General features: G+C 44.3%; 6 protein-coding genes across 6 annotated transcripts in view; 2 read left to right on the forward strand and 4 right to left on the reverse strand.

Moving 5' to 3' along the window:
* The window catches only part of LOC126557274 (nuclear receptor subfamily 2 group F member 1-B), a 69,678-nt gene extending 66,614 nt beyond the window's left edge, over positions 1 to 3,064 (forward strand). Inside the window, exons 4-5 of the mRNA XM_050212987.1 lie at positions 2,568 to 2,725; positions 2,800 to 3,064. Coding sequence (XP_050068944.1) covers positions 2,568 to 2,725; positions 2,800 to 2,916 — 275 coding nt within the window. The 3' untranslated portion in view covers positions 2,917 to 3,064. The remainder of the gene's footprint in view (positions 1 to 2,567; positions 2,726 to 2,799) is intronic.
* Positions 1 to 14,846, reverse strand: part of LOC126559214 (UPF0687 protein C20orf27 homolog) — a 462,937-nt gene that overhangs the window by 272,653 nt on the left and 175,438 nt on the right. The window lies entirely within an intron of this gene.
* Positions 1 to 14,846, reverse strand: part of LOC126558950 (dihydropteridine reductase) — a 374,118-nt gene that overhangs the window by 191,861 nt on the left and 167,411 nt on the right. The window lies entirely within an intron of this gene.
* On the forward strand, positions 6,920 to 7,918 carry LOC126558932 (coiled-coil domain-containing protein 134-like). Its single transcript, XM_050215022.1, has 3 exons — positions 6,920 to 7,091; positions 7,233 to 7,354; positions 7,420 to 7,918. Exons 1-3 carry the CDS (start codon positions 6,920 to 6,922, stop codon positions 7,840 to 7,842), a joined length of 717 nt encoding a protein of 238 aa, XP_050070979.1. The 3' UTR covers positions 7,843 to 7,918.
* LOC126559269 (nuclear cap-binding protein subunit 2) lies at positions 7,862 to 8,611 on the reverse strand. Its single transcript, XM_050215399.1, has 2 exons — positions 8,476 to 8,611; positions 7,862 to 8,386 (listed from the first exon to the last, which is right to left on the reverse strand). Exons 1-2 carry the CDS (start codon positions 8,545 to 8,547, stop codon positions 7,967 to 7,969), a joined length of 492 nt encoding a protein of 163 aa, XP_050071356.1. The 5' UTR covers positions 8,548 to 8,611; the 3' UTR covers positions 7,862 to 7,966.
* Positions 8,857 to 14,057, reverse strand: LOC126559691 (meckelin). The gene is made up of 8 exons (XM_050215860.1): positions 13,835 to 14,057; positions 12,860 to 13,656; positions 10,724 to 11,356; positions 10,372 to 10,653; positions 10,158 to 10,304; positions 9,324 to 10,088; positions 9,172 to 9,259; positions 8,857 to 9,101 (listed from the first exon to the last, which is right to left on the reverse strand). Exons 1-8 carry the CDS (start codon positions 14,055 to 14,057, stop codon positions 8,857 to 8,859), a joined length of 3,180 nt encoding a protein of 1,059 aa, XP_050071817.1.

Genomic DNA, 14,846 nt, shown 5'->3' on the forward strand with positions numbered 1-14,846 from the left:
TTCGGTTGTCAATCGACCTACATAAAGTGTTTGTAATCAGTAGCAATTTGCGCTAATTGGTCCGAATGGAGCGAAGAATGCCATGTTCGCCCATATCGGCAAACTAACGAAACATAAGAACAATCCCTCCCAACCGTTCCTCCTCCGCTCTACCCGAGATGATGTCCCCTGGCTGTTGATGGAAAATAAAGATTATTGTCTTTAATTTGGTACCCACACTCGTCGGGTCGAACGCTGACCAACTTGGAACACTGTGAAGTTCTCTATTTCTTTCCTATTCTTCAGCCGAGCCGTAACAGATCGTCACCAAAGTCTTCTTCCTACGACTATTCCGTGTGCCGTAGTGCTGTGTTGCGTGGATAGTTGACACATTCTTGCGTTCATCAAATTGAAGGCAGTTTAATTGAATTTCATCACCTCTGCCTTGCCGGTGCCGTCTCCCCGGCCAAGATCGTACATCGATCATACTGTCGATCGGTCTAAGTCTAGCTTACGTAACCAGCTGTTGCGCATCATGGTGACGCGGAACTCTGGCTACAAAGAGGCGGAAAAAATCACTTTTTTACTGAAAACTTACTTAACCCTTCCGAGCTTCCGATACACGCTTTCAGGCGACCTTTGGAGGCGTGATCCGAGAGCATGTGTTACACTTCAAGTGATCTGTCATCCACTCATAATTATCCTAACGGGCAAGATTTAGCTTTCAAAAAATTCTTTGCCTCAAAGCAAAAAAAAAAAAAGGAACGTAACAATCATGCCCAATTAAATAGTGACACAGCTACTTCACATCACCGAGTCTCCCGAAACGATTCACCAACGGTCGGCCAGAAACAGGTGAGCGCGGAACGATGATTTCCTACAGCTGTACTCAAAAGCACGCTCCGCGTTACGTTCGTGCGAGGGAATTATGTTGCTTTCCATGCTCTCTACACATCATCATTCCCGTCATGATGTGTCCTCGGCACTCAAGTACGCTGCTCACTGCTCAGCAAGAACCTTCCATGATGCAAACAGATGTTATCGAAAGCGGCTTTGAGAGCAGCATCCCAGCACTATTGGTTAACCCATTAGCGAGCGAACTGCGGGAGTCAAGTGTCCCCTTTTTGGTGCTAGAAGTGGGAACCCACTCGTCCGTGTCATCCACCAGCTTCGGAATGTACGGCGAGCGTGCGAGTGTGTGCGAGCGCGCGCGCGCGCTCGTCAGCTCAGCGATGAATAAATTTTAATTACCCATGCGCTACTTGATTAGCAGTCGCACTATTTAACGCCGAGCACCCCGGAGTTGGTGGTGACAGTCAGGACAGCCAGCGCACGCGACGTGCTTCGCCATCGGTGAAGGACTTCATGCGCAGGAATCCCTTCCCCCGTTACCAATTTTTATTAGTATTTATGCCTCTGGAGCATTAGTGAACAGCATCGGTTCAATTGGCCGAGCTACCCGTCCGCTGATACTTGGAATCAGTCGAAAAGCAGAGAACCGCTGATAGAATCGGGAGCTTGGTTGCGTAAAGTTCAGAGCATCAGATTACATGTCCTCGTACAACAGGGCGGGGTGACAGTACTACTACAAGCTGGACAATTAAAACATAACCTCAACAGACATTCGGGCTCGGAACCTGCCAAAAATGTATGTGTCCTCTCGTGGGGGGTTTTTTTTTGGTTCGCATGCTTACACAAGGAGATGATCACACGGTAAGCGGATGAGGCTGATGACGCGTCTCCGCTGTACCGTGATTTATGGGCTCGCCGTCGGTTGCGGTATGTGAAAGATTAAGGCAATGGTATTAAGACAGCACAATGTCGTTGTCTCAAGTGGATGGTTTCGTTTGGTTCCTCCGGTTCTTCGTTCGTTGCGTTGGTGCGTCTGTCATTCGAAGGTATGGGACTTAGTGTGCTTAGCGGCGTTGGGGAGTATCTCCAGTAGTTTGGTAGTAAATAATTTATGCCTCTGCTAATGGCACTCGCAATCGTAGACACTAGCCGTACTCACACTTGCAAGGGTGATAAAGGTGAAAGACAATTTCTTCCTTTCTTATTTGTTTTTTTTTTTCCCTATTCAGTTTCTTCATGTATTAACCGTTTCATTTTTCTTTCTTTCAGCTCTATTCTATCTCATTCCTCTTTCGCTAAACCTTTTTTGTTTGTTTTTCACATTCACTACTAATTTATGTATTTTAAGTTTTTCTTTTTTCTTTTCTTTTCCGCTATTGTATCAGTACTTTTTCTTCTCACATTAACACACAAGCTTTAAACCACTCCGCAACTCCGCAGGCACTCTCGCAACTCATTTCTTGCACCATTAATTGAATGATTTTGCTCTCTTCTAACACAATCGGTTAACACACAAAAAAAGTAACGCACGCCTCACACGGGTAACAGGTGGATATGATTTTATTTTTTTCTTTATTTTGTTATTAATTTACTTACCCAAAGAACTTTCCTTTATGTAACCCTGCTCCTGTTAAGCTTTTCCCATTTTCCTCTGCTACTCACGCACGCACACACACATTGTGCAGTTTGTTGAAATAATAATTGAATATTTTTTCTGTATTTCCAACTCGTTGCAGATGCTTGTGGGCTCTCGGACGTGGCACATATCGAGTCGCTGCAGGAGAAGTCCCAGTGCGCGCTGGAGGAGTATTGCCGGTCACAGTATCCAAACCAACCGACCCGATTCGGCAAGCTACTGTTACGTCTTCCCTCCCTAAGGACTGTGTCTTCGCAGGTAGGATGAGGACTTGCGGATCATCTTGAACCTTATCTGACTCCAAACTCCATTTTTCCTTCACCGCACCGTAGGTTATAGAGCAACTGTTCTTCGTCCGGCTGGTTGGCAAAACGCCTATAGAAACGCTCATCCGTGACATGCTGTTATCGGGCAGTAGTTTCTCCTGGCCCTACCTTCCTTCGATGTGACACACGGCCGTGTGGCGCCAACTGACAACGACATGATCTTCACTGATGATGGGAGGTGCGTCAACTACCGCGGTAGCGGCGGCCACCCTTCAACATCAGCAACAGCAGCAGCAACAGCAACAACAACAGCAACAACATCTGGAAGAACTGCAGCAGCAACAAGCCCATTCGAATCAGCAACTACAACAGCAACAGCAGCAACAACACCACCAACAGCAACTTGCCCACCATCTACAAGCACAACAGCACCTCCACGAACAGCAACACGATCACCAGCAACAGCTCCAACAGCATCAGCAGCAGCAACATCAGCAAACCCACCAACAAACACTCGGCTTAGCGCTTGGAGCGCAAACCAACAACCAGCCGCTGGCCCTATCACCCTCTTCCAGCTCGTACTACAGCAGCTGCTGTTCGGATATGGCCGCCGCTGCCCTATCCTCACTGATGGCCAGCACTAGCCAATTCACCCAGTTCCAGAACACGCTCAACTTTGTCAGCGGTGGTGCAATCATGGCCGGGAACACAGCCAGCAGCACCAGCAGTCACGTTAGTACGGGCAGTGCTGCCAGCGTGAGTAGCTCGCGAAGTGGAACAAGTACCGGTGGACCTGACACGCACACGTCCTCCAGCAGTACAGCTAACAGTGGAGCAGGAGGTGCCGGAGGAGGAGGCGCGACCGGTAGTGATGGTACCGGGAGCTGTACCACAACAATGGATGGCAACGAGGACACGGCCAGCGGTGCTGCTGGTCATGTAAATAGCTTCGACAGTACACTGGCAGCACTGGCTGGTACTTCGACCGCGGTGGACGAACCGAACCAGCGCAAGATGCGATCTCACGCGCCCGATCTTCCGGCCATCTTGATGGGAGCGGGTCACGTCGCTAACCTGCATCTGATCGATGACATCGATCGTAGAGGCGGCGACTCGGACAGCAGTAATGGGCAGCAGCTACGCCATCACGACGACACCACGAACGTTTCCGTTGTTGATGATGAGGTGGCTTAAGAGCGAGATGTCTTCTTTTCCGTCAGTTCTTCAGTGATCGCCGACTGTACAACGGTATTCTCCAAGAGAATGTTAGAGCCTCAAAAAAGAAAAATGTCCCAGTTTAATGCGCTAATTAGTTATTTATCAGTGAGCAATCTCCATTTCGATCTAGTTCTAGATATTCTAACGCAAACTCGTTGTACGTTAAATTATGTTTCGTGTACTCTAAAGAACAAATAACAAAAAAAAAAACACCCAGTGCAATCTTTGTCTAGAGACAGTGACAGAAGGAACTGATCGCGATTACTAAGAAGACCCGTGTGATCGTTGATCATAATCTTTTTTTTTTTTTTTTGTTTGGCAAATGTTTTCGAAAAACAGCTACTAATCGAATTATATATGTAAAAATTGTATTTCTGTGTGCGTGTGTGTGTGTGTGTCTGTAAACAATATGTGCTCTTGAGAAAGAAGCTGATATTTGCAATATATAGATTTAACGTAAAACAACACCGACACTGTGGCATTTCTCATGCAAAAGACAAATCGGGACACAACCACAAGGCACAAGGCAAACAGGAACCTTCTTCTCAATCTTTTGCTAGAATTTAAAAGCCTGTCCAAACTAGCACCGCGTCAGACGAGTTGTGCCACGTGCCCATAATGTAGGAAGAAGAGGAAGCTTTCTTGTGCCGATTGTGCAAAAGTCTCATCAACAAACAAACTGTTGGCCGTCCATTATATGGTTCTCTCCCGTTCGTGTAGTTCCCGATCGTTGTTTCCCGGAGTTCTTTGCTATCCCAAATATCTCGTTCTACAAATCTTGTACATAGGCTAGTGACGTCTAGCTTCCCATTCAGTAGTAGCAGCCTTCTCTCATCCGTCTCTTCAGTGTTCTGTTAGGTCTGACCGCCATATTTGCCAGAGCTATGGGCTATGGGTGCTGATTAGTGTTTTAGTTAGCTGCAGCCGATTGAGGAATGAGGGGGCAATATGTAATTTAAGTTCATCCCACCATCGCATCATACAAAACGGTCTGTTGTACATAAACAATATAATCATCTTATCAAGCAAGTTCTTCCGCGAGCCGATCGATCGAGATCGACAGCCGTTGGATGAGGACGATTTATTGGAGGATAGGTGTTAAGGGGAGAACAAATAAAAAAACCCCACTACGCTAGCGGATAACGCGGATAGCGTCGGTAGCAGAATCAAAAATAGTTTAGTTAATTTAAAACATTGTTTCGTGCGCCACCAGTTATTCTTCCCAATATGAAGCCCTCTACTGCGGCTTATCGTTAGTTAATTTTATTGCTCTCCTTGTAGGGACGCATCAGGACCTATGAGAAATATGTTTCCACTCCGTATGGAGCGTATGGTATCGTTTGTGTATTCAAAGGTACGTGTTGTATATTCAACAACAGGAAAATAAGAGAAAAAATCACATTAAAAAAAAAACAAACAAAAACAGCAAAGCAATGTAATGATCGCTCGCGGAACCGGATGAGCAAACTAGTTAAACAAAAGGTACGAAAGTTAAGAAACAAAATGGTCTAGAAGTTTTAAGAGCACGAAAATAGCTTCCATTGCTGGAGGTTACAATTTGGAAAGGAACATAAAGTGAGGATACTTTTAAAACAAACAACAGCAAAAACAACAAGCGCATATGTAATATTTATATAATACATACAGACACAGAACCCTTGATTGATTGAGGAATGTGGGAAAGTGAAACCGTGGCGTATGCTAGAACAAGAAATAAACAAAATAATATGTAAACATGAAACAATATGGAGAAAAACGAAAACTCAAAACTACGTCTTTTCGCTGTACACTCTCTGTACACACAATATCACAACAGCCGTATGTGTCATGTAACAATGGACAATACCTTTCTTTGGCTTCGATCGTTATCGTTTGATCGTACGTTTGGGCCACCAAGGAAAGCTTCTCCTTTTATGTGTGCCCTTTCCTTTCTCTGTTTCGAATAGTTTCTTCAAGAAAAATCCACCCACCCATCGAACGGGGCGCTCTAGCTGTATCGGTTGGTACGATTTTCCAATAAAATATCATCATTAATTATCATCCGATGTCATTAATCATGTGGACGGACAGCTTTTACACCATCCTGGCCCTTTTGGCATGACCTTTCTTCTGGTTTGAAATGTAAAATTTTGGTCAATCTTATGCCGTAATGTCCGTTACGTTTAAAAGGGGAAAAAGGGCTGGGCTTCTTTCATTTTTTTTTTTGGGCTTTTGTTTGCTATCGCCGGTTGGTCCTAATCAAACAAATTGATGACACCATGAGCGTTTTGATTAACGGTATGATGTTTCGGCTTGTTTGTCTCGATTTGCAACTAATTTGGCTAAAGTAAATTGATGATTAGACTCGAGACTCGAGAACTAAGATGCGATATACATTGATCGCTTATAATATAAGACCACTTTTAGTTCCGTTTTTTTAAAAAACTGATTGCGATACTTCCACGTTGTACAACATAATCAAATTTTGTTAAAATCATCAACAGCATCTATCTATGTGATATTTGCTTTTGTCCTAATGCTACGTATTTTAGCAATATTTTCAGCATAGTTGAAAAAAGTGACCAATAGTTGATTTTATAATTCATCCGCATGATGTAAGAATAACAAAAATCTTATCCACAATTACTACTAAATTACTACCACTTTTGGAATAATGATTTTAACCAATGTAAAGCGCGCCCCTGGACCATAATGAAAACTTTACAATGAACTTCGTTTACTTTGCAATAGATGGCGCTGTTCATGCAATCTTAAAATTACAACGTCCTTCATTACATCTGTCACTTGGAATGGTCCAACGGCTAGCCTTGTTGCTTGTTGTTTACCTTCAAAGCAGTTTGAACGTGTATTATTTTGGCGTGTGATAACAAACTGTGCAATAGATTTCACTCTAATTTGAATGTAATTTTTAAAAATAACTACAAAAACGAATCTAAAAAGTGTTCGATATTATCACACAAGCTAAACGATGTCTTCCAAAACATTCTCATTAATCGAGTGTTTGTTTCTACTCTTACTGACCTCAACCTTTGCCGGTTTATCTGGCAAGGGAAAGGGAACATACACAACTCTCGTCGACGCGAAAGATGTTGAGAAAGTACCAGAGCTCGATCTGACCAAAATGATTAACGAGAATGTGTGTATCCTTTTCAAAACATTAACCTGCTTTTTTCCCCTCTGAACGAATGTACCTCTTCAAGACAAGGGACACGTCAGTGTGTTCAGCCCATGCGTTATCTATCCTATTACGCTTATCGTTTCCTTAATGAGCCTATTTTAAGATTCCAAGATATTTGTCCGAAAACGTGAGGAACACAAACTGTTGGTCAATCATCTGCGATCGATTGAAGATTATGGAAAACGCTACAAGCTGATGAAATTGGGGATTGATGAAATCATTAGGGTAAAATTTAAAAACACCTTTCCTTTACAAGAGATCGACACTTACTGTTTACCTTTCGCTTGTAGATAATCCGTGAAGAAGGTGGTAAACTGCGCGGGAACAAAGTAACAGCCGAATCCGAGTTTCCCAAACTGCAGGAGCTGATCAATGCGCTCGCACAATTCCTCGAGAACACATGTCTGTTCGGTGAAATGGTTTTACACTTTCCTGACATGTCCTACCGTATACTGAAGAACGTTTCTGATTGGCGCACCCTAATGACCGACGCCCTGAACTACACCAAAGCGTTTGTACAGATTTTGGATGAAAAGTCTATCGAAATGTTGAGTTTGCTAAATCAGGAGATCAACGAAGACCAGCGTACGCCTGAGTACGTTAACCCGTACCGGGAAACCGCTCAACCAACCGAAACGAAAAGGGACAAGACGAAAAAAAAGTCCAAACCGAAAAAAGGACCAGCACTGTCACCCACTAAGACAGAGTTATAAACACAAAAAACACAGGCCATTCCGGTTGTAGAAAATGTTTTCGTTCACTTAAATATACGCTTAAGAAGAATTTACAGTGTAGTTCAGTTATGCTAGCGTCTCGGTTGTTTCGTTGCCGTTGGGACTAATCACGCATTGACGGTGCGCCCAGTTGACCCATCTGTACCATCTTGCCGTACCCGCCACGACCCAAATCATGATCCTGCCGATATTCATCACGCACTTGGCCGCCCGTTTTTCCCCGCCCGTACTGTCGGCCCTCGATGAAACCGGCATCCCAATCGACACGCACGATCCGATCGTCCAACCGTGTGCCATTGATGTATCGCATCGCACTTTCCGCATCTAACCGTGAGTAGTACTCCACGAAGCAAAATCCGCATGGTGTTTTCTTGAATTTGTCCAACCCCATAATGATGCGCCGCACATCACCGCACCGAGAAAATAGCTCGTGTATCTGCTCTTCCGTGGTGTAGAACGAAAGATTACCCACGTACAGGGTGGAGGAAACGCGCAGAAGTTTTTCCTGCTCGTGGCGTGAACCCTAAAAAAACAGACACAAACAAACGGGTTGGCATTCCGTGCTTCGCCGCTGATCAGGGACGCTCCTCTGAGAATGGGAATGAAACATACCTTAAAATGTTGGTCACGGTATTTACTCAACGCTACCGAGGGTGTGTGAATAGATTGGACTTGAGAAGACATTTTACAATGCTTTTAACTTTGGCTAAAAACCCACCGCGTACCAGCAACGCCGCAAAATGTACGTCTTTCCATCCAAACAAACCCTATTTGACAGATGCCCAGTTTTTGCTCGGCTGACAGCACGTTGTCATTTGCGCTAGGAGCGCCCTCTACATCTCAATGTTACAACTTTTGGTTGCAGAGTGTAGAAATTAATATTTTTAACTTTTAAATTAAAAATGCAAACCTTGAAGAATCACGAAGCTTCTCTGTAACTGATACTTTATTGAAAAACTTTTACGATACGTCGTCATTATTGCCAACACTCTATTATATCAAAAAGCGTTTATCAATCAACGTTTTCTTGGCGAGATTGTTCTTCAGTACGTAGTTCATCACAACCTCGAAACACTTGTAAACGATCCCAATCACAACGATGGCCAGCAGATAGTTTCCGGTCAGCAGTACAACGCTACAGAACAGCAATAGCTCAACCTGGAAGAAAATGCTTTCATTGCCGTTGAACAGTATTTGGTCGAAAGAGTGGCCGTTATCAATGTAGAAGACACCTTTGTCTGTTGATGAGATGGAAAACGAGGGGATATAAAGTATGCTGCATATACTTGAAATGATGTCATCACTTACTTTCAGTAATGTAGCTCTGAAATTCGCAGTTTAAAATATTCTCCAGAATGCTTCGCTCTTGAATTATGTAGTCCAGATCTTTGAGGGCCTAGAAATTGATATATAAATTAGACCTTCTTCCAGATACGTACAACAATATCAACAATTCTTACGTGATCAACAAACGCAGCAAAAAAGCGATTCACATTATAGTACGTTAGAATCGTCCGTTCAAAGTTGTACTCCAACCGGCCACCTCCCGGACTAGTAAACACTTCGCTGGTGCTCATCTTCGCACTTCCGATCAGTTGTGGCTGATTTAGATGCTGATGCGGTCCCAAAGAGGACGAATTTCTCAACGGTGTAATCAGCTTGTCATAGAACAAACGAAGATTCTTTGGCACCAGTATGGAGTACGTTTGTTGCTCGGATCCCGGCAGTAGCCCACGATTGCCGCACAGATTATCTTCCTCGCGCTTAAACTGCATAATCATAGAGCACATGTCGGTGTCGGAGAAACCGTGCGGGGATCTACCATGGATGTAATATCCGTAGGACTCCATGCTCAGTATAAACACCGATATGTTCGCTATCGATGCGACATCGATAAACTGTTGGATGGCATTTTCTATAAACCGATCGTGTATTAAGAAATTGTAAAGCCGTTGCGCGACATACACGGTTATGTAGATTAAGATGCCAACCGCAATCAGGAGCATTTTATCGGCCCCGCCTAGCAGTTCTTCGTTCCGGTGGAGATGCAGATGGAATGCGTTGGAAGCCCAATTTTCAAAGCCAAATATTACAAACACAAGAGCCAGCAGGATAATGTGTGCAAACATGGAAATTTTGCGCTTGGTCGCCAACTCTTGCCATTCATTGGCGATGAAATAGTTCCGCCAAGCCGATACACTATCGTGTGAATTGGTGGGTTTGGTCTAAGCAGGAGAAGATGGAAATTATTTGGATGAAGCGATTCATTGATACATTTCTCCAATCAAACTCACGTTTGTGCTGGACGCAATGGAAGGAGTGTCGAGCTGATGTAGCCGCTGTCCCATCGTGCTAATGTCAAATATTTTCGGACGTTCCCAGTCGATGAAGAAGATGTCCACATTTGCCATGTAGAAAAACACGCGCATCAGCTTAAGGAGCTGCAAGATGAACCGGAGAACTCGGATAACTTGTAGAACTCTCTAACTTCCTTCCTCAATTTCTCACCTTCAATGCGAATCCCACGTATATGAAGACTTCCACCACGCCCTGAACCTCCAGTGGTAACAGGAGATGTACGGTGCTTTGTGTTTTGTACGTGAAAAAGGCATGCAGGACGATAATCGCCAACACGATCAAGAACGCCGTACCGAGATACGAGCCAAGGTAGATGATAAAGTTCCAGAAGATCTCCATGTCGTAGTACATTTTGTTCTGGCGAAATTTGTAGCAATATGATTGAAAGACGCTCATTGAAAAGGCAAGCAGTATGAATATTGGTAGAAGAATCTGTAGATAAACATCCAAACGACGGCATATCAGGACTTGCTAAAGCGACAAGAACTAAAACTATCCGTACCTCAAGTAGAGAAGAATAGCTGTATGTCTTAGTAAATGACACACTAAACTCGAACTCGACCGTGCTTGTTGACTGGGAAAGGTGATCTCTCGATGACGTGTTGAGCAGTGCGTACTCAACCCTCAGCAGTGGTACCGAGATCCGGTTCGGATGTTTAGCATGATCCGGATGAAGCTTAAACTCTAGCTGAATCTTTCTCACGTACCGTAGAAAGAAAAATTGATTCCTCACATCCATCTCCCCGTAAAGCTTCGGCTTATGCAGCTCATTCAGTCCCGATACAGTATCCACAAGAAGAAATCGTTTTACCAGCTGCCAACGATCCGGTTCCGTGTCCGTGTTTTGACTGAAGGCATTCTCGATCAGCACCGGAACTGATCGCATCAGACGTACTCTCTGCTCGTAGTAGTTCACATAGAGCGACAGGAACTCTATCTCACTAAAGTCTTGCACGAGTCGGTGCACATTTAGCACACACTTGCGGTGATAGTTCTGTCCAAAGCGTATCCGCTGCTCCTGACTAACGTCGTACCGTTCGCAAAGATTCAGATCGGCAAAGCGCATTTCGCGAAATTGTCGCAAATGGCCATGCAAATTGTAGCTCACCAAGGTGAAATTGAGCGTGTTGTTTAGCTGGAAACGATGGTAATCAATCAGGAAGCTTTAGTTGGAGCCGCACGTGTGTTTGTGTGTTCGTGACGGCAATATTTGCATATTCGTGTTTAAGGATATTTAGGGGTGCAGCAAAATCTGAGCAAAAAAAAAAAAGAGCCGCAACACGTAAGGACGAAAGGTACCGCGAGTGCACTTAGGCCGAGATTGAACGATAATAAAATGGGCCTCAGCAATAAGGCGACGAGTGTATTATTATTATTTCCCTTTCTTGCCGTTTTATTGATCGTCTGCAACCTTAAGCAGGCTGTCTTAATTGTTAAAGAACCCAAGTCTCTTGTGAGCTATTTTCTTATTGATTTTAACTATTTAGGACGTCTGTTACAGAACATCTCACATTGATTGACATATCCGGTACAAACAGTCTACCACACCAAACCAATACCACCAGCGCACGGTTAAATATCGGTAAGTGCAGCAACGACGACGACTCCAAAGGAAAACTAACCAAAGCAAACCAATGTCAAATATTTGCTCCTAGTAACCGCTGCAAGGTATCAACAGTAGGTCCTACTGCCAGATAGACACCGTTTTTCTCATATTGGAATGTGACCGTTTTTCCCCCCTTTTTACCATTTCCCTCGGCTAACCATATTGCCATATCTTATGAATAGGACATGTGATTCGATTAAATATTGAAGAGGATCAGCCCGTAGCAGTGACCTTCGGCAGCGGTAAAAACATTTACCTGCCCAGTGAGACACAACATTATCCAGCCACACGGAATCACGCACACCGCATTTGGTTGCACTTGACCGGTAATCGATTAGCGGCAGAGGCCAAAAGTAGATTGTTGAAGAATTACTGACATTTTAGACTGTTTCTGTTTGTTAGTTATCAGGATGTTTTGAGAAATTCTGGTTCCAAACGATAGTCCTTCATCTTCCTATTTGTCGAAACAGGACTGTCTGTCTGTCCTCTTTGCATATTCAAAGATTTTTGGGCGTTCAACTGAGTCCAAAGACTTCGCTAGAACATCTGCCTCGTACACTCTAAACGCTAATCCTAAGAAGTGGGTCATAATCGAAGTTACATTTTCTTAACCTCTACAACCTCTACGTTATGTTTCTTGAGCATGTGCCTCTATATAAAATCTTTACACGACCCGGTTCCAAAACTGTCTCCCCTCATGACCCACTTCAGACGTAGAGAGTTCGAATGGTTATCGTTAAAATTAATCTTAGCGCATACATTATCCCCCGCGCAAACACTTTTTCCTTCGCTAATGAGTAGCATGTTTGTCCCTAAAAATATATTTGTCGTCGACGATGTTTATGCTGTAAACCCCCCTCCAAAAAATGGAAAAAAGCGGTCACGCAACCGGTCACGCTGGCATAATTTGCCCCTAGAAAAGGATTATTAAAAGCGCACGATCATAAAGTGAAGGAAGGAAGTGTAGGTTTTACTAAGACTTCTATTTGTGACTCCCTAACCTATCTTAAAATTAATACAATAGAAATTTACCTGGTTTGCGGCATCACTGTCGTAGCTGTAGTCCAGATACTTCTCAAGCAACTCGCCAACATACTTTCCACGGCGATAAAACAGTCCCGGCCGAGCGGCATCGGGTCCCAGCTTCGGCAAGGATCCTCCAACACCACCCGTTCCATCCCCGGCAAGATAACTCTGACTAGCACTAACAACGCTCGGCATACTACCTGACCCACCAGGGCCCGCACTAGCACCTAATGCGGCCAGGTCATACGTTTGATAGGTATAGAAAATGGCACACGGTGAATGCCGCTCTAGGCTGTAGAAGCTGAGAACGCACAAATTCGCCAACTGCTGGCAATGTCGCACGCTTCGCATCACATGACAAAACACTATTAAATACTTCACGTTCTTGTACACGTTCACATTCTGCCGGTTCTGGTGCAGGAACCGATTCAGGCTAAATGCTGGAAAGTGCTGTACGTCGCGTAGCAGTGACAGCGGTATGCAAAAATTATGAGCACCACGCGGATCACTGGACCATCCCCATTCCCGCTCGATGTATAGCACGTTCGCCTTTAGGTCACACTCGCAAACCGACCGTTCATTGCCGGGTGGAAAGGTAGCACGCCGTTGGTACACACTTCTGGTAGATTTCGTCGTATTGACGTTGGCTACTTGGATCGTTTTGCAGTAGTTGACCGTATCGAACCGTTCGCCGGCAGGGAACTGAGCAAAGAATTCGCTCACATTTTGGCAAACGGGCCGCTGAAGGACACTGTCATGGTCACGAATGGTCACCGCTTGTTCGTTGCACGTGCAGGACAGTTCTGGAAGATGGAAAGGAAATCGGAAGTGGGTTGAATCATGTGTCTCCTGTTATAGAATGAACTTTAGAATGGTGCAGTGCGCTCAGTGAGCTTATGTTTGTTTAATCGATACCGGGGAAGGGGTCGTTTGATTCAAAATTTTAAAACCACTACTGTAGACATCCGGAACTTTACTTACTGTCTTTGGACGGGATTAGGTGTAATCCGTCGTCACACAGATTGCACTTGAAGGTAAACAGATCATAGTGCTCATTCGAACGGCAGTCGTCCGGCGCGGCGTACAATTGCACATCATTCGAGTTGTAAAAGTCGGTATTGGCCAACACGACCAAGTCCCTACACGAGAGCGACAGCAATAGTAGAAGCACCAACGAATATCCCAGAATAAACAGATCCTCCATGTTGCTTAGGCTTACGGGGCACTCCTAATCTGCATGGTCTGTCCACTACACAACGCTTTCACTTTTACTCTGTTTAACCCCCCGAAAGTAGTCTAAAAGGGGCGGAGAAGGCTCTCAGTTGAACGCGTGTAGTGCTGACCCGCCTGTACCTTGTGCTAGACTGCATCCTGCCAGGCAGCTGAAAGGACTCGCCACCAGCGGGAAGTCAAGCATGTAAACATGGAAACATTTGTTTAGTGGGTATCACCAAGGAAACGAGGCTAGTGTGCAGAATACAATTTCTGGCCACAAACACAAACAACTGTGCTGCTGCAACAGCTGAAACTTGTAAATTGGTATAGGTGGGTTGGAAATTTATTTCCGAAGAAAAGGTGTTCCTTTATTTTGTACAATGTGTGGTACTCAAGCGAATCATGTTGAAATCTGCTCCCTCGAGGGCCATTATTCTTTATCAGCTTAATATAAGCTTTGCTACATTTTCTTTTTGTGATTTTTCCGAAATGAAATATTAAATTATGAAAACATGAATAGAATCATTTTATTGAAGATTAATCACTGTAGCAAGCACCGTCCCTTTCCAACGGTCGATTCGAAATCGATCCCACAATCCCACATGACGCACCAGCGCTGTCTTTTCGTTTGACAGTTTGGTTCCCCGTTTTCATTTTTTTTATTACCAAGTGTCGGTCGGTTTTATCATTTGTATGGGCACTTTATCCCTCCTCAGTTTTTCCCACGGGCACGGGTTTTCTTTCGCACTTTCTTCACTGAAAGCGGAAAACAACCGGC

The sequence above is a fragment of the Anopheles maculipalpis genome, chromosome 2RL (genome assembly GCF_943734695.1).
Source record: "Anopheles maculipalpis chromosome 2RL, idAnoMacuDA_375_x, whole genome shotgun sequence".
In the NCBI taxonomy this organism is placed as follows: domain Eukaryota; kingdom Metazoa; phylum Arthropoda; class Insecta; order Diptera; family Culicidae; genus Anopheles; species Anopheles maculipalpis.

What these genes read in the sequence shown, in the direction of transcription:
- LOC126559691 (XM_050215860.1), bottom strand. Translation starts at nt 14,057, where the DNA reads ATGGAGGATCTGTTTATTCTGGGATATTCGTTGGTGCTTCTACTATTG. An exon ending in CCTAATCCCGTCCAAAGACA is followed by an intron (nt 13,657 to 13,834) that starts GTAAGTAAAGTT and finishes TCCATCTTCCAG; the next exon opens with AACTGTCCTGCACGTGCAAC. An exon ending in ACAGTGATGCCGCAAACCAG is followed by an intron (nt 11,357 to 12,859) that starts GTAAATTTCTAT and finishes CATCGTTTCCAG; the next exon opens with CTAAACAACACGCTCAATTT.
- LOC126559269 (XM_050215399.1), bottom strand. Translation starts at nt 8,547, where the DNA reads ATGTCTTCTCAAGTCCAATCTATTCACACACCCTCGGTAGCGTTGAGT. An exon ending in ACCGTGACCAACATTTTAAG is followed by an intron (nt 8,387 to 8,475) that starts GTATGTTTCATT and finishes CTGTTTTTTTAG; the next exon opens with GGTTCACGCCACGAGCAGGA.
- LOC126558932 (XM_050215022.1), top strand. Translation starts at nt 6,920, where the DNA reads ATGTCTTCCAAAACATTCTCATTAATCGAGTGTTTGTTTCTACTCTTA. An exon ending in AATGATTAACGAGAATGTGT is followed by an intron (nt 7,092 to 7,232) that starts GTATCCTTTTCA and finishes GCCTATTTTAAG; the next exon opens with ATTCCAAGATATTTGTCCGA. An exon ending in GGATTGATGAAATCATTAGG is followed by an intron (nt 7,355 to 7,419) that starts GTAAAATTTAAA and finishes TTTCGCTTGTAG; the next exon opens with ATAATCCGTGAAGAAGGTGG.